The sequence below is a fragment of the Crinia signifera genome, chromosome 19, assembly GCF_055691185.1.
Source record: "Crinia signifera chromosome 19, ASM5569118v1, whole genome shotgun sequence".
NCBI lineage: Eukaryota > Metazoa > Chordata > Amphibia > Anura > Myobatrachidae > Crinia > Crinia signifera.
Genome location: NC_139226.1, coordinates 59,533,025 through 59,557,102, shown reverse-complemented (window position 1 = coordinate 59,557,102; position 24,078 = coordinate 59,533,025). Strand labels below are relative to the sequence as shown.

The following is a 24,078-nucleotide window of genomic DNA, read 5'->3' as shown; positions in this document are numbered from 1 at the left end:
AACCTGGCTGTAAATGTAGCTTATTGGTGCCACAATACTGTGACAAGTGCACCTCCCTGCCATTTTCTGTATGATATTTGTACTGAATGATGAGCTGACATTTCTTAGGAGGTATCTTCATACAACTAGACCAACATTTATTTGTCTACCATTGAACCAAAAGAGCTTCACTATGGTATATCATGCATAGACTAGCCAGGCTTAACCCGTCGAGTGCCAACGTTCCTGTGAGAGATCCTCAAAATATCCGTTAAAAAGGCCAGCGCCGCCCACAGCGACTGTTCTTTTTTTGGGTGTAATATTTAACTAAACTTCAATTAAGTGACTTAGCTGTATTTGTTTATACTAACAGAACAGTGAGGGATGCTGGGAGCATCGCTCACAGTAACGCTGGCGATCAAAGGGTTAACCGGCAACTACACAACGTGATGACAAGACAAGTTGCAGCCAAGAGTGGTTCGGAAGGCCACAATGAGATGACAGCTTGTAAAAGTTTACGCTTACATTGAATACATCCTGCCGCAATTGCGGCTGTTCCACGCATGTTAAAAGCCGCAGCAGCAGGTCCATAATTGCTGATGTGCCAATATGCCGGAGCAGTAAGTTAACAAAATCTTCTTTTTTCTGAAGAAAGGCTACAATCTGAAAAACAGAACATAAACGACACCATAAAATGATTTAATTATACATCACAGAAATATGAAGTCAGTGTAAACCTATATAAATTAAGGACATTTTTTATTTAAAATTATAAAAAAAAAATGTATGCAATTAGATAGTACTTTGTAATGCTATTTTCTAATGGGAATTTGATTTTTCCTTGATTACTCTGAGTTATGCAAATGACATGTACATCCACTGGAGATTACGTGCACCATTTAAGCACCAGCATCCCTGCAGACTTGGCATACTTCTCCATCTCACGATAAAACTTTTACATAACCATGTAAACAAATTGTCCCAAACCGGTTATCAAGCCTTAACAAGAGTACACACATTCCAAGAATGCATAACTGGTTCAACCAATTTCATTCATTCACTCCTACTCCTGGGAGAAGTCACAGAACATGCACTGCTGGGGGATAGGCCTGGATACTTTGTGTGTGTCAAACGTTTGAATGTAATTATTTCCCAATAGTAATAGTAACCACAAATATATGATTCATACATGCCATGAATCTTAGAAGTATTAGGCTTTGGAAATACGCCCATTCTTTTAATGTGTTTAACACCACGTCTATTAAACGTGCTTTGATGCAGGTATTTTGCAAAATAATGTACAGACCCTTCACACAGCATTTGACAACTATTCAATTGCTGACATTGACTGCAGTGTACAAGCAGTAAAAAATACAAGAAAGGTATACAAGAAAGCTGGGAAAATACTCAATACACTATGTTGTAGGAAGCTTCGAGATGCATCAACCAGAGTTGTAAAAATGTGTTTAACTAGAATTCATGGGTCTTCAACCTGTGGCCCTCCAGATGTTGTGAAACTACATGTTCCAACATGCATTGCCACATTTTTTTCCTATAAGAGCATGCCAAAAAACCTCAGGGCATGCTGGGAAATGTAGTTCCACAGGTTGAAGACATGTGAACTAGATGTTTGGTCTAGGTTTTAAGGGTTTCTTTTTTCTCTCTTTTGTTTAACGTATGTATGCTCTTAAAAAAGGGTCTTGCCACCTTCAGACAACTTTAGAATAGTGTTCCCTCTAATCTTCTTTTGCAGGGTGCCGCACCTTGCCTGTTTTTAAAACCTCAAAATGCACCCTGCTTTTGCTGTGTGTGGCACTGTGCTTCCTTACGCTGCCCACCACCAAGCTCATATGCCGATGGGAACTTTCGTGTGTGCGCCATCATGTGTAATGGGTATTGCGGTGTGTGGTATAATGTGTAAGAGGCATTACAGTGTGTGCCATAATGTGTAATTGTCATTAGGACAGGATATGTAATGGGCATAGCAGAGTATGACAATGTTAAATGGGCGTAATCCTAGTGCAGTGTGCAATTTTTTTAATATTTTTATTTTGTTTGTTTCTAATGTAAATTACTAATATATACTATATTTATGCACTATACAATATAGAGGCCTTCAAGAAACTTAGTCATATTTATATCTTTATATGAGTTACTTGTATAAAAACAACAGAAAGCTGTTCTGTAGCAAAAATGTAACTATTGGAGCTCAGAATAACGACGCCAGCATCTCGTTAATCGCAACAGGGTTCAGATAAGTATACTTATTTTCCCCCTACCCCCATAGTGCCTAAACCAAACAAAACAGAAGGTGGCAGCCAGACTTATAAATTAATGCTTTATAATACAAGGATTGTAGATTCACAGAGGTAGAGCATTACCTGTTCTGTTTTGCGGTTAATAAGAATTCCCATCACTTTGCTGAAGAAACTGGCCAGCAGAGGATTCAGGTCTTCGTCATTTTGCAAAAAGCCATACAGCCGCTTCAGTAACTCCTCGTTTTCTCCTAAAGTATCATTAATTTGTGATACGTCTGCTGTCAGGATCTCACACGATACACTGGGATATCTAAAGAACATACAGACACATCTATTTACAGTGGCATACAAATTAAACTTTCATATTTAAAAGTTAACAGAATGGGAGAGGCAACATGTAACTTGCATGCATTAAGAGGAAAAAGAATACTACTGTATATAAAACATGAAAACCAACACAAAGTGATGGCATCGTATGATCCATAAACTCAACTCCTAGATCTGGGGTGTATGTGATATGTTACCTCATGGTTTAATAAAAGTCAGAGAGATTCTGCAGTCCCCATAACAATGCGGTTTTGGTTCCTATATTGAGCAATACATTTAAAGCTTGCTGTCATCATTCAAGTAAAATGATAATAAACATGGTTGTCAATTTAGAATTAAACCTGAGATATGCTATTTGGTTTAAAGCTTTATGCACATTGGTTTTTAAAGGTGACACATACCTGCTGTAAAACACCCAGAGGAACCGCTGATGCTGGTTGGATTAAATTAGATAACACAGGCAGTGGCGTAGCTATCGTGTGGCAGCCCCCGCAGCCGCTTGGGGGAGCGGGTCTGTGGTGGGCGCCCAGCACAGGATAGCTATCGCCAGTGTGTCCAGTCATGTGTCAGCGGCACCCGTCACTGACATTAGGCTGCCGCAGCCGCAGGTCTCCCCCCCTCACTTATGTGCAGCAGCGAGGATTATCCAGCGGCGGACAGCTTGCCTTGTAGTAGCGGTGTGCCGTCGGGGCGGGAAGCGCTGCTGATTTGAAAAGACCATCCGGACACTGACTGGTTGAATTCTCTAAGCTAATCAGCGTCCGGATGGTCGTTTCAAATCAGCAGCGCTTCCCGCCCCGACGGCACAGCGCTACAATGCCGGCACCCCCTAATGACTGCCCACCCCCTTAAGATTAATCCCGCATGTTAGGTGCGGGGCACCATGACATCATGCAGCTACACGGACGGACCCGCTCGCACTCATCTCGCGGCACACAAATATCGGGGCAATAGGGAGGAGGGACTGCTGGCGCCGCACCATCTACCCTCAACACAGGGTCCTAAAGCCAGCCAGAGACACCCCACACTGAAAGCCCGGACCCAGCGCTGCTACTACAGTGCCAGCACGAACAGGTCAGGCAGTGACTGGCTCTTTGTGGCTTAAGTCTCCCTCGCTGCTTTCCTGGCTGCCTGCTGTTGCTTTGAACATGCAGCGGCTGCTGTGCTGTTTCTCAGCTGGTGGTCTGGTCCCTTGTGCAGGAACAAATTTACTCCATCCCCTTGGCCTCATTTCTGCAAACTGGTGGTGGGTGACTGACCATGTGCTGTATTATTTATATGGATTTTCTTTTTTTTTTCTTTTTTTTTTTGGGGGGGGGGGGGGGGGGGAGTTATATGCCGTTTTATATGTGGGGGGAGGGGACCTATGTGCTGTATTACTATCTGGGTGGGGACTTATCATGTGCTGTATTTGTATTATATGTGAGAGGGGACCTGTGTGCTGTGCTATAATCTCAGTGGAGGGATTTACAGTTGCTGTATTATCTGGGGGGTCTATTTGCTGTGTTAGTATCTGTGGGGGGACCTATGTGCTGTGTTATTATCTGGGGGCCTATTTGCTGTGTTACTATCTGTTGGGGGACCTACAATATGTGCTGTGTTATTATCTGGGGGCCTATTTGCTGTGTTACTATCTGTTGGGGGACCTACAATATGTGCTGTGTTATTATCTGGGGGCCTATTTGCTGTGTTACTATCTGTTGGGGGACCTACAATATGTGCTGTATTATTATCTGGGGGATGCCGAGTTATATGCTGTAGTAATTTCTGGGGGGACCTAGAGTATGTGCTGTATTATCTTTGGGGGATGACGTAATATATAGTTCTGCTATAGTAAAGTATTCATTCATTAATGCCCGGTAGGTGGTGATAGACACACCCCTCCAATTGTGCACCCTCTAATAAAATGGGCTGCGCACACCTATGCAGGGAGGCATGTGGTACTATGAAGGGACTAGGAGTGACACAAAGGGACCAGGGAGGCATGTGGTGGGAAGGGACCTGGGGGGGACACAGGGAGGCATGTGGTGGGAAGGGAACAGGGGTGACACAGGGAAGCATGTGGTGGGAAGGGACCTGGGGGGACACAGGGAGGCATGTGGTGGGAAGGGAACAGGGAAGCATGTGGTGGGAAGGGACCTGGGGGGACAGAGAGGCATGTGGTGGGAAGGGAACAGGGGTGACACAGGGAAGCATGTGGTGGGAAGGGACCTGGGGGGACACAGGGAGGCATGTGGTGGGAAGGGAACAGGGAAGCATGTGGTGGGAAGGGACCTGGGGACACAGAGAGGCAAGTGGTGGGAAGGGAACAGGGGTGACAGGGAAGCATGTGGTGGGAAGGGACCTGGGGTGGACACAGGGAGGCATGTGGTTGGGAAGGACACGGAGAGGCATGTGTATGGGGCATTATTGGGGGGGCGCCTAAAAACATTTTGGCTTGGGGGAGCAAAATTTATAGTTACGCCACTGAACACAGGGTGCATGAAAGGATGTGATCAGAACAAGGTTACACAATTAATTAATGAAGCAAAAAGTCATTGCTCCATTGCACTCACCAAGTCTAGAGAAGGGGTGTACAGGCAATAAAATATTTGTTGTCGACACTACTAATTTTAATGAAGCAACTGGGTAAAAGAGCTACTTGGGATAACTGGGTGCCGGATGAGTTACCGACAGTCGAGTTTCTGACGGTCATTTCTCTGACATTGGAATCCCGACTGTCAGTAGCCCGACAGTCGGAATCCTGACTTACTGCACACGGTTATTTTCCTTTGTGGTGTTCTGGCTCTTGACAGTCTGGATTCTGATGTTGGAGAAACGGCCGTCGGCCTCCCAACTGTCGGGAAGTTATACCATACCCAGTTATACCCTAGGTTTGTGAAAAAGACCCCTGCTCATGCTTACTTATAGCGCACTTTTTCATCAGTGTCACTGGAAGGCTCCTGTGTAATGCAGATGACCAATTCCTCCATGTGCTGTGGTTGGACCAGGAATTCCACCAGCTTCCGGTTAACTACCTTGCACTCCTGTAGCACATCCTCCTCTTCCAACACTTCAAAAAGTGTAACATTTTCCTTCTCCAGAAGGGTGTCCACATGCGAACTTGTGTGCAAGTCAAATTTCCAAAACATGTCTCACTGCAAGACACAAATAAGGGCATTTTAAATTTATATATTTTTTTTGTCATGTTGGTCATAATTCAATTCATGTGTGTATGCTAGAACTGCATATTTGTGTAAAATCCGTAACCTGCCTGTCAAAAAAATGGATCATAAAAGTAACACTTGAATTGCTCTGTCGGGTGCCAACTAGTGCACACAACACTGGAAATCCCCCCCCCCCCCCCCCCCACAGAAGGGAGGAGCAGAGTTGAGATTCAGAACAATCAAACAGTGAACTATTCAAGATCCTTGAGGCCCCCACACACTATGCGATTTGGATCCAATTTCACACGATTCCAGTGTATCGGGCTGAGAAATTGGGTGAAAGAGGCCCAAATCGCATGTGTATGACATCAGATCTGATGTGCAGGCCCATGCGCATCGGATCGTAATCGGAGGTCGGACGGGCTGCACATAAGATAAGTCCTATGTGCGGCCCTCAGAGCACATGGCAGATGCTTTTTAGCACCGGCGATGTAGGATACGGTCCATAGGTGTGTGCCATCATAGGCCTCAAATTTGGGCAGCTGCTGATTGGCTGAGGGAGCTCTCTCAGCCAGAGGGCCACCCAGTTTTTATTTACTTATTTTTTTCAAATTCTGCAACCCACCACCAGCTCCGCTGATTACCACCACCCGCCAGCCTTTCTGCAACCCGCTCCATTGACTACCGACACATGCAAGCGCTCCTGCCACCAGCTCCACTACACCGACGCCACAGATTGCATTGTGAGAGATTGCATGTGGTTAAAAACCACATGCTAACGCACATGCAATGCGATTCATATTACATGCAGCACATACAGTAATATCTGGTGACGCAAGATTTGACCAGCGGGTCCGTGCATCGCGATGGCATACGATTTGTCATGGCAATTTATCAAAATCGAGTGGATCGCATTCAATATCTCACATGTGTATGGGCCACATTACAGTTCCTGTAATGTACTCACATAAGGGAACATGCTTGTAACAGAGCACTACTTAGATATTGACATTTATAATACATACCATTTACCCAACATGGCAAAACATTGACATATAAAACACTTCTTTGAGAAATAGAAAGTCATTCTACGGGCGGTATTCAATGCCGCTAGTAAAGCTCGCCAAAAAAACAAGCCATCTAACCCCCTTGCCGGCGCTCTAATTCCCATAAACAGCAAGGTACGCAGCTAATGCAGCAAGCCCGCTGCATATAGCAGCGACCCTCATCATTTTGATGGCCACACTCGCCATTTCCACCTCGCATGAAAAACCCAGCGAGGTGGAAACGGCAAGTGCAGGGAGTCCGTTGAATACTGACCCATGAGCGGTGACGGCGAGCTATTGGCACTGTTCACTAAAGGGCATTGAATATACTCCAAAATGCTCACAAGCATTGAGGATTAAACAAGCCGCATCTAAGCATGCACTTGCAGGCCTCACTGGGATCACATTTCCCATAGTTCCTAAATTTGACCTACTACATGACTCTTAGGGGGTATTCAATGTGAGGTTCATGGCAGTCGAGCTTGCTCGACTGCCGTGAGCCAGTCCCGTTCTCGGTCAGCTCGACCGAGAGCATGCAGGTGGGATTCAAGGTCCCGCCTGCCGTGCAGCGAGAAGGGGGTGTGGCCCCGAATTGTGGCCGGGAAGAGGCGAGCTGCAGCCAGCAGCTCGTCACTTCCTGGCCGATCTCAGCAGAACGTGCCCGACAGCTTGTGATGTCGGGCTGGTTCTGCCGGGATACCCTGCTCAATGCTGTCGGGGAAGGCGGCATTGAATAAGGCCCGGCAGGCATCTCCCTGACGGGAGATGCTCGCCGGTGATTGAATAGCCCCCTAAGTGTATTGAAAATAAACATTTCATTGCTCACGGCATTATGAATCCTGCCTTAACAAGCAAATCTGTGCCACAACACTTCATTACTTTCTGCTTATATTAAGGTCAGTGGAAAATAAGGATATAACTTTACACACACACAGAATAAAGAGACCGGATGAAATGCAGTGAGAGTCCCGCAGACATGCAAGCCAAACTCTAAAATAATAATAATAATAATAATAATAATAATAATAATAATAATAATAAAAGGCAAAACCATAAATGACTGCCCCTTTAAAAAAAAGTAGGTACTTGTGTATTTTGGCGGCGCCCATCGCATCGCATACCATAAGGCATGCGATGCGATATCGCGTGATATTGTACAATGGCATACAATTTTTAAATTGTATGCCATTGTATATGGCATACAATGCCATACAATGCGATGCGATTAAACATTGTATAAGCACCCTAATGGGTGCTTACAATGTTAAATGCACCCCCACTATAAACGTGAACCCGAAGCGTGGCGAGCGCACCGAGCCCGCGAGGGACGGCGGTACGCGTCCTCCGACCTTTTCATACCCCAACTGTCCACGTCGGCGTGGAGTTGAGAATAGAAAGTGTGGCGACCGCAGCGAGAAACCGAGCCCGAAGCGCGGCGAGCCCCGCGAGGGGACGCAGACACCTGTGAAGCCCACGAGGGGACGCGTATACCTGTGAAGGTATCCGCGTCTGCTCGCCACGCTTCGGGCTTGGTGGCTCGCTGCGCTCGCCACACTTTCTATTCTCAACTCCACGCCGACGCGGATAGTGGGGGTATGAAAAGGTCGGAGGACGCGTACCGCTGCGCTCGCAACGCTTCGGGTTCGCGTTTATAGTGGGGGGGTGGCGTGGGGGTGCACGGGTTAACATTGGGGGGGTTAACATTGTAAGCACCCATTAGGGTGCTTAAAAGCACCCTTTAGGGTGCTTATACAATCTTTCATTGCATAGGGGGCAAAAATCGCATCGCATGCCATCGGGTGCATGGCATGCGATGAAAACATTGCGCGATGGAGATCGAGGGCGCCGCCAAAATACACAAGTACCAAAAAGTATTTTAGCCGGCATCTCGCACGACTGCAGTTATAGCACTGCATTATATCTGGCACAAACTCTCGGAAGGTTATTCAACTTTAAAGAACTTAAAGGTCTATGTGGATTGGGCTAATGAAATGGTTGAAGTTCAGGATTTCAAAACACAAGTCCTGCAATAGCTTGCACAAGTTTACCACCACTAAGTATACCAATAGAAGATACCAAACCTAAAACAACTTTAGCCTTATAATAAATAACTTGAAGCTACTTATTTATTCCACAATTGCAGATATATTTTGAACTAGAAATGTAAAAGTAACCAGTCAGTGTAAATGAGGTTTGTCATTCAACTAGGATAGCAGACAATGAAAAAAAAGTAATAATAATAATAATAATTCGAGGATCCGTAAAAAAATGTGTTTTATCTTTGGTAGAAGAAACTGCACGGACGCGCAAGAGGTTAATCATTTCACCTGACTTTATATGATCTTCCTTTTGAAAGACACTGGGGTCATCCAAGGTCACTCAGAATCTTACCATCACTGTTAAGGTGCCCATACACGGTACAATTGCTGGGTGCGATGTGATTCGCGCTCCCATCACACATCTCATCGCACAGCTCAAAAAGTATGGGCTGCACATACTTTTTGTACTAGATCTTATCTCATTGCATTGCAAAACGTATGCAATGCGATATTGTATACAATAATTGTACTGTGTATGGGCACCTTTACCAAATCAAATGACATATAAAGTGGAGTACAACCTAGGCTAGAGATCTAGAAATCTTAATGATTACGTGCGAACTGAGAACAATACATTGCCATATATCTATAAGAAAAAAAACATTGGGAACATAATTCTTCCCATCTCTGCAATCAGCTTTAATACAATGTTGAACATTTTTGAAACTTATCAACTGGGCATGTGCATTTATCACACTGAAATTAATATGTGAAATGCTTGGTGGCAACTTAGATGGGTCCTAGAGCCCTACCCCTTAGTTACTGGGTGCTCATATTTATGTGTAAAGTCTAAAACAGTTTGAGAACAAATAATAATAATTAAAAAAAAAAACGTAACTAAACATTAAAACATGAAAATTCCATTGGATCACGCTACATTGCATCAGACTTTCCAAACGGACCTCAGAATTCCCCAAACATTTTTTTTTTAAATATATAGAATTTAAAAAAAATCTTTCAAAAGGATATTATAATCTAATCTACTGTAGTTTTTCCCACAAGGGGCCACATGTACTAAGCTTCTAAAAGTGATAAGGTGGGGAGTAATAAACTACCAATCAGCTAACTACCATGACAAAAATGACAGTTACATGCTGAAGGGTTGGTGGTTTAATACTCTCCATTTTATCACTTTTCAAGTCTTAGTACATCTCGACTAAGTTCATCAGGAAATCATATGCCACTGCCTTTATCCAAGCTGCACGTCATATCATAGTAGACTGGATGGCCCGACTAAGATTTAAAAGTGTCGTATGGTATGTTTGTGGTGCGGGTCGGGCAGCCGTGAGGGAACTGGAAGTTTTTATTCCAGAGGCTTATAATATATAATTTTTTAAAATATATCAAAAGATCTAATAATTCAGTAGAATCAAGGTTGTACTGAGGTTTTCTGCACCAAAGACCTTTTAAAACAAAAAAAAAATTGGGCCAATTTCACCTCATCGAGCTGGGAAATCAGATGTGTTTGACATCCCTCTCGGGTACGATGAGAGGTTCCCTGCGCATTGGACCTGACCTCAGCCCCCCTCCCAGCGGCGATATATCACATGCAATCCTGCCACCCCGGGAAGGTCCAGGGCAGGTCAGGGGAGGTCAGATGGCCTTACACTGCTGCGATACATCGTAGTAGTGTATGGCCACCTTACGACTTCTATGATACAAGGAGACAAAACTTTACGATATTTAGCAACTGTGTTATTTATTAAACTGGTGATAAACTGCATAGTAGCAATAAAGTAAATTTTTTATATCAAAGAGACCTTTGAAGGTGGGGAGTTTGGCAATAAGGCATTTAGCTGCAATACAAATATGGGTGATCAATTTGTCCTGAGGTTCGAATAACCCAGGGATAAGAGTGTGGAGAAGAGCCACAAAAGGACAATAGTGGGGCCAATACTCAATGGCAATCAGGATACGGACTATATCCCAAAAGGGTTGAGTAAGCGGGCATTGCATGCTGTCTGGTTGGGACCAGATACCATCAAGTACACATTTATAATAGGTTTCTTTAAATGGCACACTGATAGAAGCTTTTGATATATGTAATCTAATCTCTTCCAATTATTCGTCATGTAAAGAAACAGGAGGTATAAATGCCAAGCTATTTCATGGGGTTCATGCAAATACAGTTTGTTATAACCATAGATGAAGGGCACGAGTGAAGGGCTTTAATAGCCATTACACAATAAGGTAATAAATAATCCACCACATATGTCACACTTACTATGCTACTAGCTGTACTTCAAGCTCTCTATGGTGAAATTACAAATCACAACACAATTAGATTAACATGAAAGCTGTAGATAAAGGGATAAGAAGTAAATGTAAACTGTATATACAGTAATGGTGAGCTCAGCATTATCACCATCAGAGTATGCACTAAAATGAATACAACTAACCTTGCTGCCTACTGGGGGATCACTAAGTGATAAATAAAAGTTATGATGCCCAACCTACCTACCACATAAACCAGACCAAGTTAAGTACAAGAAATCTACCCTCTACTAAAGCATCTAGGCAACCATGTAAGTGTATCACAAGCATGATTACATTTACACCACTGTAATAGCTTCTACCATCCGTGTTGAGAGGCTATTCTACCTAATAGATCATCTCAAACATGTGCTTTTAGGAGTTCCCAAAAGTTGGGAAACAGTTCTAGGTCATTCTACAGACCAGCGTTTCTCAACCTCAATACGTCCTAACTTGAGGATTTCAGTCAGTTGAAGCAGGTGGGATAATTAATGACCCAGTAAAATAGATTAAGCCACTTCTGTATTGGTAAAGAAATAAAAAAAAAACATGACCCGTTGGTAGCACTTGAGGACTGGCCATGAGAAGCCCTGCTATAGATGCTAAATATTAACGATTTTATACCGGACATAATGAAAACATGCATCTACTTGGCTCCTAAAAACCTTTGTGGCACCATATAAATATACACGTTGCTAATCAGACAACTTATCTCTGGTATCTCAATATTCGGTACTTGTGAGTTATCCGGACGCCCGATTTCTAAATCGGGTCGGATCGGGACATCGCATCGCATCGCATGCGACCATCGGATGCGATGCGATGACCCGATTTTTCCATAGGAATCAATGTTAAAATGGACTGAGTCCATTTTAACATGGAATTCAATGGGAAAAAGGGGTCCTTTTCATACCCCTACTATCCAAGTGGGCATGGAGTTGGATATAAACCTGTGGCGAGCGTAGCGAGCCACCGAGCCCGAAGCGTGGCGAGCGTAGCGAGCCCCGCGAGGGGACACGGAATACCGTCCCCTCGCGGGGCTCGCTTCGCTCGCCACGCTTCGGGCTCGGTGGCTCGCTACAGGTTTATATCCAACTCCATGCCCACTTGGATAGTAGGGGTATGAAAAGGACCCCTTTTTCCCATTGAATTCCATGTTAAAATGGACTCAGTCCATTTTAACATTGATTCCTATGGAAAAATCGGGTCATCGCATCCGATGGTCGCATGCGATGCGATGCGATATCGCATCGCATCGCATCTGATTGTATGCCTTAACTTAAGGCATACAATCAAAAAATCGGGCGTCCAGATAACTCACAAGTACCCAATATTCTCTTCCTATGGTGACCAATTTCAATCATTAATGGGTGGTGGTTAACACTTGAGGGTTATTCTGGTTGAAACGTAACACTGAAGTTCGCAGTGCTGTGTCTTTAAGCCCGACGTTTGCATTGCCTATTCGCCTGCACGGCTGCAAATGGATGTTTTGCATAATCATCTATTCGCAGTCTAGGGGGGCGATGACCATTAGATGTTCGCCGACCACCGAATTATGTGGAGTGTACATGCAAAAAGATGGCACGCTCACGTGTCTTATCTTTGTGTGTGCCCTGTACGAGCACAGCGCAGGCATCCGGTGAAGCTGCCCGCCCCCCGAATCATCGGGGCATTACCATGAGAATGCCCATTAAACCTGGGCATTCCCATGGACGCATCCCCTGGCCCGCCGTCCCGCACTGTTGTGTGTCAGTGCCCAGCGAACACTATTTGCTGTGGCAGCTCACACACAGCACATGCACAGAAATGCGCATGCACAGAATAAAAACATTGCGCTCCTGTGCAAATTCGCATGGGAGCAGAGCAACTAAAATAAGGTCCTTAATACACCAGGTGGCATGTGAAAACCCCAACAGTGTAGCACTATGAGAAATACTCATGAGTTTGATACCAGCTACCATGGCAAAATCAGAGCCAAACTGAAGTTCCGTACTATTCATTCTTTCAGTAAGTTGCCCACATAAACCATTTGCAGATACCCAAATGCCTACAAAAAACAGTATGGTGTAAAAACAGGATACGGTCAATGAGGCAACAATTGAAAAATAAAAAAGTCCCTAGTAAGTACATTTTCAGTATACATTATTCCTCCATATTGTGTCAGAAAAACTTTATTGTAATATTAAAATAAATCTTTAGATTCCACCAGACAGAACCAGAAAGGTTACAAAATCATTATTCATACCCACCTAACAATGCACACAATCATAAATAAAGATCTAATGATCAGATGAAAGCAGATAATTATACAACAACATGCAACTATAAAAGAGGGATAGGCCCTTAGCTAGGGAAGATCACAATGTAACCAGGCACGGCCATTCAAGCTTCACTGCAGCGCATTTGTAATTTGCTTCATATAAACAAGACAATACACACATCTACATAGGGGGTATCCAATTACCTGCGATTACTGACCGGCAGAAATCCCCGATATGCTGCTTATCACGGCTGTGGTGGCGAAAACACACACGTTTCACTAAACAGGACTTAACAGGATTTTTTTAGGGCAGGGTGATGACCACTGGGCAGGACAATTTTTTGAATCAGGAGGGCACAAGTTACATTGCACTACGATAACGCCCATTAGATATTGTCATACTCTGCTATGCCCATCACATATTCTGTTGTAATGACAATTACACATTATACCACACACCATAATGCCCATTACACATAATGGCACACACCGACAGTTCTCAGCGGCATGTCAGCGCGGTGGGGGGCAGCGTAAGGGCGCAGTGCCACACACAAAAAGGGAAGGGTGCATATTGAGGTTTTAAAAACCGGGGCAGGGTGTGGCACCCTTCAAAAGAAGCTTAGAGGAAACACCGAAACATACACTACACTCAGTTTAGTAATTATTTCAGATCACAAATGGTAATAAGCTTGGTTTCCTAGAGTGACTGTACAGTGTACACACAGCACAAAACAGCTGATGCTGCAGAATAAACTATGATACTAAACAAGGTTCATTCATTGATCCAAGTCATGGGATGAACTTGAACACAAATAGCAGTTTCTGCATCCAATTATATTTCCTGCATATACAGAGCTTTTTATTTTCCAAAATTTTAAGCCATACGTCTCACCCACTTAAATTTTGCAGCTATTTTGCAGTGCATCAATTCTTAGGTCTGTCTGTTAAAATAAAAATGACAAATGCTTTGAATCAAACAGTCCCCTACAAAACAACATATGCTAAAACCTGAAATGGCAACCTCACGTTACCTGCAGTACTGGAAGACAGAAATCTATAAACTACAGGAAACTCTACAAAAAAATGGATTTCAGAACAGGTGGAGTATCCCTTATCCAAAATGTTCACGACCAGAAGCATTTTGGATAATGGATTATTCTGTATTTCGGAATATTTTTACATTTCAATGAGGTATCTTGAGGATGGGACTAGGGAAGCCAATCCCGGAGCATTTTTTCAATCCCGGGATTCGGGATTGAAAAATGCTCAATCCCGGGATTGGCTTTCCTAATAAAAAGATGCCCTGGCTGCCCGGCATTTACTTACATTTGAGGGTGCAGCAGGGTTGCCGGTCAGTTTCATACTGCCGGGAGCCAGGAGCCCGGTTGCTGGGTGGGGGGACGGGTCGTCCATACTGCTAGCTGGGTGGGCTGGATGGGTTGGCGCGTGAGCTGGGTGGGCTGGCGGCGTGGCATCATACTGCCAGGTGCGACCTCTGATCTAATCACGCTGAGAGGTCACGCTGCGCAGTGCTGCCGGGAGAAGTCGGGCGGCATCTAAGCTGCCCGGCATTAGACTGCGCGCACGAAATACTCACATCAAGTGCATAAAATACACACATTTTACATGTGTATGAATCAAGGTTTCAAAACATGAAACAAAGTTTGTGCTACCTCAGGCACTGAATTTAAATGCCAAGCAATAATCTGCTTGCACATACAGTATTTAGTGCCAGATTGTGTCCCCCAGTAGCGCCAGTTACACTTCGTGTCCCCCAGTAGCGCTTTTAGCAACAATAACAAAAAAAGCACACATTCCAGTTTTTGTTTTTCAGAATAAATTGAATAACAGATTTCTGTCAAAGGGATACTCAACCTGACTTGCATTTTAATAAGACTGTGGCTCATGTAACTTGGCCTAGTACACTGAGCCTGGACTGGCCTTCCTCTTTATCTAGTGAGTCAGCATGTTAGAATGATCACCAAACAGGTAAAGTATTATGGTCTGGTCCACTTTTGTACAACCCATAGTAACCCATCCCACCCTCTATGTGTAGTAGTATTCGGTGTACTGCTTGTTACCTGAATCTGAGATCTGCAGTAGTAAGAGGAGGCTCTAAACATGTCAGGCAAAAACAAAGCGGTGCCTAAGCGTATACAGGAATCCACTCCTATACTTTGCATAGGTAGCAATTGCCTGGTACAGTCCAAATTTTGTTTTAAAATGATCCCTGAAAGTATCCATGCTTTGGACTGGTAAAGCTCCTCACCAAATGGTTTGAGCGCATGCAAATTTGGCTAGACTCCTGTGGTGAATACTTCCAGATACACATTACACACACTTTATAATTTTGGTTTATTGATATAACTGCATTGTTTATAATCAATTTTAAAATAAAATGTAATTCAATGTTGTATTTTAAATACAATGCTTTACATTTAGTAGCATTGAACAGGTTGCAGATGATGGTAATCTTTTACACCAAAATCCCAGATCCGACCCAGTATTTGCCCCATTTACACTGAGGTGCCGACACACAAATATTCCTGAGTCAGCCCCGTATACACTGCACACGGGTGCAGGGGGCAGTGCATGAAGATGACATCATCTCCAAACGCCGCGCTCGTCGATCGCCACACTGGGGGCAAGCCCAGCACAAAGGTAAGGCTGCCCCCAGCCCCCGTTCACATGGTGAATGGATGCCACACACAGGCATCCATACACTTCATACCCGGCTCTGCTGCTGTCTGCACAGACCAGCTGATTACCTCTGCTGCTCCCCCGGCAGAGGTTCCCTTTCATCAGCGACCATCTCTGGTCGCTGATGAAAAGGAGAAACTGAGCAATATATTGCTCAGCCATATATTGCTAGCAATAAATGGCTGAGCAATATATCTCCCCCGTGTGTACGGGGCTTAAGTGATGTCCAATTGTGATCCCCCGGAAGAAAGAAAAAAAAAAAATAGATGTGATACCAGTCATCTGGCTTTTTTATTTTTTGCACTGAAAAGCAATGAATCACAAATGTAGCTTACCAACTGGACGCTGTAGCTACTACCATGGCTCTGAGATGCAAGTCCAAAATAACACAACATTTTCTATTTTAAAACCACTTTTCCGGCCCTGTTAATCATGTTGCACAGTAGATGGACCGGCAAAAGTAATTGCAGTTGTAATGCAAGAGACTGGAGACACATGTAACCGTGCAACCAAGATAAATAACAATGGCATACACAGATTTAATAGCCCAATTCTATTTTCAACAGTGCTGATTGACATCTGATTGGAACCATCCAGCATAAAACCTGACCATCTCTCATCCTAACCTACTGTTTATGCCCACTTCTTTCCCCTTTGTGTCACCCCTGTCTGTCTATCCCTCCCCTTTTAGAATGTAAGCTCTCACGGGCAGGGCCCTCTCTCCTCTTGTGCCTTTCTTAGAATATATAAACCTCTGCCACCCTGATGATTGCTTCAGTGTCCTGTCCACTGATGCAACTATCCATATTAACCATGTACTTGTCCTAAACTGTATTTTACTGTAATTTGATATATGTTTTTGCTCCTAATTATGCTTTGTAAAGCGCTGCGGAATCTGTGTGCGCTATATAAGAAACTGTTAATAAATAAAAAATAAATAAACCAACAATCATTTTGTGTCCACGTGCACTACCACTTGCTGGCAACAAGTTCTAAAGCAGGGGTGGGCAATAATTTCAGCTGGGGGGCCGCTTAACACCTTCAGCAAATGTTCAAGGGCCACAATCAGGAAAAGTGGGTGTGGCCATGCAGAAGAGGGTGTGGTCACATAAACGGGGGTCTCCTTAAGTATAGTGTACCACACTATATACCCCTTATACACATTATGCAACACAATAGTAGACCCCTTTATACTTGCCCCTTACACATTACGCCAAGGCTCGACAAATTTCTTAAAATCTAAGAGCCAGGATGAAAATGTAGGAGCCAGGCAAACTAAAAATAGGGACAGTGCATGCCGAAGGCACGCACCATAAATTTACACTCGCCATAATGCCCATTACATATACCACATGCCGTAATGTCCATTACCCATTATACCAAACATCATAATGCTCATTACAAATTATGCCACACACTATAATGCCTATTACATACCACATGCCATAATTACATATTATGCCACATTAGTTTTGCTTACCTACATGCCTGTTGCTATGGGTTTCATGTTTGATGCCAGGGGTTTACATGCTCATTGCTAATGAGGTTACATGCTCTGCCAGGGGTAAAAGTTTGTTTCTATGGGGTTAACCTGCTCTGCCAGGGGGTTAACATGATCTGTCAGGGAGGGGACGCGGAGACACTTTAATACTGCTGCCACCGTTTATGCCTGTCTGTGCCTGACACGCACAGAATTTCTTTGAGCCTGGGAGGGGACGCGGTGACACGGTTACTGCTGCCGTCGCCACAGTCGTTAATGCCCGTCTCCATCTGTGCCTGCCGCGCACAGCATTTTTGGGAGCGTCGGAGGGGACGCGGTGACGCTACCAATGGCGGGGAGGCGGCTGCCGCGTCATCGCGTCCACTCCCACGCTCCCAGTAATGCTGCGCGCGGCAGTAATGCTGTGTGACGGACATTAACGGCGGCAGCAATAACACAGTAATCATGATGCAAAGAGATATATATATATATATATATATATATAACATGGACTTAAAAATAAGCATACCTTCATAATTAGGGTGCGGGGTGGCCTCCTGACAATCGGGATTCCGACGGTCAGTAGACCAACATTGGAATCTTGACTGAAAAAATCCCGACTTACAGGGGCTATTCTCCCTCATGTGGTGAGCACAGCGAGCCACCGAGCCCGCAAGGGGCTTCGCCCCGTCGGTCCCAGCAGTCAGGATTTCAACGTTGGTCTAATGACAGTCAGGGTCCTGCCTGTCAGCAGCTCAGCAGTCGGATTCCTGCCTGTCAGCAGCTCTATATCCCATAATTCAATAGGATCAAATTAAATAAATTTAAAAACATTCGGTCAAAGAAACTTCATTATCAACACCTTATGGGCTATTTCACACACAGCGAAAACCCGTACAGCCAGGATGCCGTGCAGCACACAGCAGTTTAGAATGGAGGGGATGGCCACAGTCTGGCAGCTGTCCCTTCCAGTGGTGGGATCCGGCTTCATCTGGCCGTGCGGGTTCTTGGCGTTCGGCAGGAGCCGGAGTGTGTGAAATAGCCCTAAGTCATTTTCTTGCATCCCAATGATCACCCAGACAATATGGTGAAGTCAGGTGCAGTGTTTTTCCAGTGGGGGCCTTATTCTGTGAAGAACAATGAGGTGACATATCCCCCTAGTAGTGTTCCCTCTAAGCTTCTTATGCAGGGTGCAGCACCTTGCCCATTTTTGTGTGTGCCACTGAAAACTTTTGGTGTGTGCCATCATGTGTAATCGGCATTATGGTGTTTGGTATAATGTGTAAAAGGCATTATAGTATGTGCCATAATGTGTAATTGTCATTATGACAGAATATGTAATGGTCATAGCAGAATATGACAATGTTTAATGGACATAATCCTAGCGCAGTGTGATTATATATATATATATATATATTTTTTTTTTTTTTTAATGTAAATTTCTAATATAAAATGTGCCCTCCGGATATAAAAAATAAAAAAGTGCCCTGGTGGACAGCATCCTGCCCTAAAAAAATCCTAGAGTGAACACTACCCTAGTGATTCAATCCCCCACTAAGGGGGGTATTCAATCTCTGCCGCAGTATACAATGGGGAAAAAGCGGCGGTTGCCTATTCAATGCTGTCTTTACCGACAGCGAATTGGCATCTCCTCAGAAGAGACTCAACTTTAAAAAGCAGTCAGGCAGGTTTTGCCAAAAACGGCCATGGATTGTCAAGACCACAGCCGGATCTCGACAATCCACGTCCATTTTCTCGGACACACCCCCTTTTCACCAAAGGGCAGGTGGGACATTAAACATCATACAACCTCATAGGGGCAGATTCAATTCAAAGCACTGAGAATAGCGCTGGGAGGGAGCTCCCGGAGCTATTTAAATCAGTGCGCTGTTATGTTGGAGAATGACGATACTTGCAGACAGAAATCCACTAGTCTGACATAGAAGCGTACTGATTAGAATAACTCCGGGAACTTCCTCCTGGCATTGTGAACTGAATCGACCTCAGATTACATGCAGCAAATTGATGCAGGATTATAATAAAGGCAGATATTATCAAAAAACCTCTTCTGAATAAAGCATCGATACAGTATATACACAGTAAAAAGTGCTTAAGGTCCCCCCTCCCCTCCACAAAAGTGTTCCTTTACAATGCAGCATCAAGAGACTGTGCTTAAGGCAGCCATGTCCAAACTGTGGCCCTCCAGCTGTTGTGAAACCACACATCCCAGCATGCCTTGCCATAGTTTTAGCATTCCCTAATAGCAAAACTGTGGCAAGGCATGATGGGACTTGTAGTTTCACAACAGCTGGAGGGCCATAGTTTGGACATGCCTGGCTTAAGGGATCACTTGTAGAACAAAATCCTGCACAAACAATCAACAGGACTTAGGCAACCTGGGACTCTACTGTTGCCATGGACATGGCATTTACTCCACAGATTAAAAGCCAATTGTTTCACAATTCTACCCTAATGTTGTGTGATGATTCTATACAACAAATATAGGTACCCATTCATGTAGGTCTTGCACCTATAGGACATATAGCTCCATACTAGGTGTAAAGACACCTACATGTGCTACCCAGTGTACAAGAAGCTATGAAGTGCAGCTTTACATAAACAAATAACTTTATATGTATTCAAGCTTATTTGTTTGGGCAGCAACTATGGAGAAAGACTGATAACCTCTGGGCAGTAGGGGCAAGCTGTGGATAAGGACTCAAAAGAGATTGCAGTGTACTTTGAGTAGGCAGACTGTGGGTAGCAGAATGAAGCTCTGGAGAAGGGCTCACGGGTGTTGGCACTATGGGCACACTGACTGACAGTAGATGAAGAGCTGTAGAGGGGACACCACAGGAGTAGCCTGACTATGGACAACAGACAGGAACTGTATTAACAAGAGCATAAATAAACGGTCTATGATCAGGCTAAATGGCAGTAGGAAGGGGAGTGATGGAAAGGGAAAACAGAGCGCAGCACTAGGGGTCTGCGGAGAAGTGTTCGCAAAAGGGACGCGTGGAGTGGGGCTCAAAGATTGCCATGGAAACCATGTGGTGGATGAGGAGAGGGACACACAGGAGCTTGCATTCCATGGAAGGCATGTGGTGGATGAGGAAAAAGTGTGGGGGTGAGGAGGAGAGGGGCTCACATGAGCTTGCAGTCTATGGAAGGCATGTGGTGCCGGTGGACGAGGAGAGAGCATACAGGAGCTTGCAGTCTATGGAAGGCATGTGGTGGATGAGGAGAAAGCGTACAGGAGTTTGCAGCATGTGAAGGATATGCAGAGAGCTCACATAAGCATGCAGTCTATGGAAGGCATGTGGGGGGTGAGGAGAGGGGCTCACAGGAGCTTGCAGTCTATGGAAAGCATGTGGTGGATGAGGAGAGAGCTTACAGGAGTTTGCAGTCTATGGTAGGCATGTGAAGGATATGCAGAGAGCTCACATAAGCATGCAGTCTATGGAAGGCATGTGGGGGGGGGGGGGTAAGGAGAGGGGCTCACAGGAGCTTGCAGTTAATAGCACAGGTAACTGACAGTAGATGTGGAAGCTTTGAGAGGGGTCACAGGAGCTTACAGTTTATGACAGCAAATGGGGAAGCTGTGGGGTGACACAGAGAGAGGGCAGCCGGTTTGTATTCAGGGGGCAGCAGCAAGTGGTGAGACACCGGAGCTTGCACTCTGTGGGCAGAAGCAGGAGGGCTCTGGAAAGTGACAGGGGGAGGGGCTCAGTAACAGACAGTTGGGCCGTGCTGCAGGGCACACTGGGTAATTGGCGTTGCTAGGCGATGGGCTGCGGGAAGCTCCGGGGTGACCAGGCCCGGGTAACCGAGCTGTACGCGGCACTGACGGGCCCAGGCGCTAGAGGCCTCTGCGTGCACTCACCCCGCGGCTGGTCTCCTGGGACACGTGACGTATCGGGCAGGTGCCGTCCCGGCAGCCGGTCCTCCTGTCCCCGGGGAGAGGGTGAGACGCACCGCCCCGGCTGTCGCAGCTGTCACAGGCGCAGGGGGGCTAGGCAGTCTCTGGAAGGACGGCAACAACGGAAGGAGCTGACTCTTCCGCTTCCGCTCACAGGGGCCGCAGGTGGGAGGAGGATGAGTGTGGGGGTTCCGGTGCGCCCTGCCTCCTCCAACCTGCGGGCGGCGCTCTCCTCAGGCACAAGTGAGCCGCGGCCAATCGGAGGGGGGCGAGGGAGAGAGCTCTGAGAGTGACCCCCTGCGCTGCCGGTGACTGGGGCGGGATTTCGGTCACATGATAGGGCCCATCCTCGCTCATTCCCCAATCCCCGGTGTTCTGCACCCATCCATACAAACTCTCGTACCGTCGTTACTCGTTACCAGAGTCTTATAACATCATGGTCGTGACAGCGTCACCTCACTAGTATGGGGAAGATGTATCAAATCTCGGAAAGAGATAGGGTGAAGTTGACCAAAGAAACCAATTAGCTTTTGTCATTATACCCTGTACTAGGCATATGATAGCTGGAAGGTGATTGGTTGCTAGGAGCTGCGTCCCCTTTTCTCCCAGGAAAGGCTTGATCCATCATCATCATCATCATCACCACCAGCAACCTGTTCTGCAGGTGAATATGTTTCCATCCAGGGGCCAAAGTTAATAGGGTGAGAGTTTCAGAAAGTGAGAGATTTTGGGAGAGTTTTCCCCTTTTTAAAGCAGCAATCAATTACACTGCAAAACCAGGTTGATTTTGCCATGTAGTTGATTGCTGCTTTAAAAAAACATGGGAAAACTCTCCCAAAATCTCTCACTTTCTGAAACTCTCACCCTATTACATTTGGCCCCTGGTCTGGTGTTGGGCATCTTTGGCTTTTGTACTTCTCTCATTCCAGCATCAGTGGTTATGTTATGTAGGGTCATGGTATATTAGAACTACAATGTCTAGGTCTACAATTATATGGTTGACCATTAATGGTCGACAGGTTCCACAGGTTGACAGTGGAAAGGTCAACAGAGTCAAAAGGTCAATGTACATTTTTCAGGTTTTTTGTGTCTATGTCGACATAGACACAAAAAAAACGGTACTTGTGAGTTATCCGGGCTGCCGATTTTTTGATTGTATGCCTTAAGTTAAGGCATACAATCAGATGCGATGCGATATCGCATCGCATCGCATGCGACCATCAGATGCGATGACCCGATTTTTCCATAGGAATCAATGTTAAAATTGACTGAGTCCATTTTAACATGGAATTCAATGGGAAAAGGGGTCCTTTTCATACCCCTACTATCCAAGTGGGCATGGAGTTGGATATAAACCTGTAGCGAGCCACCGAGCCCGAAGCGTGGCGAGCGGACACAGAATACCGTCCCCTCGCGGGGCTCGCTTCGCTCGCCACGCTTCGGGCTCGCTCGGTGGCTCGCTACGCTCGCCACAGGTTTATATCCAACTCCATGCCCACTTGGATAGTAGGGGTATGAAAAGGACCCCTTTTTCCCATTGAATTCCATGTTAAAATGGACTCAGTCCATTTTAACATTGATTCCTATGGAAAAATCGGGTCATCGCATCGCATCCGATGGTCGCATGCGATGCGATGTGCCCGATCCGACCCAATTTAGAAATCGGCAGCCCGGATAACTCACAAGTACCAAAAACCTGAAAAATGTACATGTCGACATAGGTTGACATGGACACCATGTAAGTCGGGCATGTCCAAACCGTGGCCCTCCAGCTGTTGTGAAACTACACATCCCAGCATGCCTTGCCACAGTTTTAGCATTCCCTAATAGCAAACTGTGGCAAGGCATCATGGGAATTGTAGTTTCACAATAGCTGGAGGGCCATAGTTTGGACGTGCTTGGTCTAAGAGTACCGCGTCCCCTCGCACAGTACTGACAAATACATTGGGGTTCTAGCTTCGGGCTTAGTGGGTTATTCAGATTCACTCAGAAAGGCACAATCACTCTCTAATGGACAAAACCATGTGCACTGCAGGTGGGTCAGATGTAATGTGCAGATCTGCACCTGCCATTCTTTGCTAGGTGATTTCTCTCTAGTTTATGAGATAGTACTTGCTAATCTTTGGGGTCAATGTAATTTACAGTGCAGAGAATAGCTCCATGAGGGAGCATCAGGAGCTATTGACATCGGCGTGCTACTATGTTGAAGAATGCTAGTACTTACAGGTGTTTAACCGTGAAAAAATGGCATTTTCTAAATTAAGCATACCCGCAATGCTGTTTGCACCGACCTAGTTTTGATGAATTTCTGTTCTCACCCCATTAGGGGTGCAAGCGGAAATCCACCAGTCTAACTTTGCAGCATTCTGATTAGCGGCTTGACCCAGGAGATCTTTTCCAGCGCTATGATTTGAATCAACCCTTTTGAATTCTAGAGGGGACTATGTAAATACCGGACCGGGACAATGTCCCAGACCGGATATCAAAATCTGCATCTGCTTGTAGTGTTCGGTCCGCGGGGTGTTCTATCCAGGTGGTGTCTTGTCTGGGGGGATGCCTGTGATAGCTTTCAACAGGGACATGGGGAAGGGGAGATTACAGCCTCCCCGTG

The 24,078-nt window shown here is 45.3% G+C and overlaps 1 protein-coding gene across 5 annotated transcripts in view; it reads right to left on the bottom strand.

Moving 5' to 3' along the window:
• PPP6R1 (protein phosphatase 6 regulatory subunit 1) overlaps positions 1-21,776 on the bottom strand; it is a 66,535-nt gene extending 44,759 nt beyond the window's left edge. For 2 of the 5 annotated variants that reach the window (XM_083162646.1, XM_083162643.1), the window contains exons 1-4: positions 21,432-21,776; positions 5,469-5,701; positions 2,361-2,547; positions 505-642 (exon numbers count right to left, since the gene is read on the bottom strand). In XM_083162646.1, coding sequence (XP_083018772.1) covers positions 505-642; positions 2,361-2,547; positions 5,469-5,695 — 552 coding nt within the window. In that variant the 5' untranslated portion in view covers positions 5,696-5,701; positions 21,432-21,776. Of the gene's footprint in view, positions 1-504; positions 643-2,360; positions 2,548-5,468; positions 5,702-21,123; positions 21,230-21,431 lie in introns of those variants that run through there. The other 3 variants (XM_083162647.1, XM_083162645.1, XM_083162644.1) reach the window with 3 other exon arrangements.
• Positions 21,777-24,078: the final 2,302 nt, after the last annotated feature.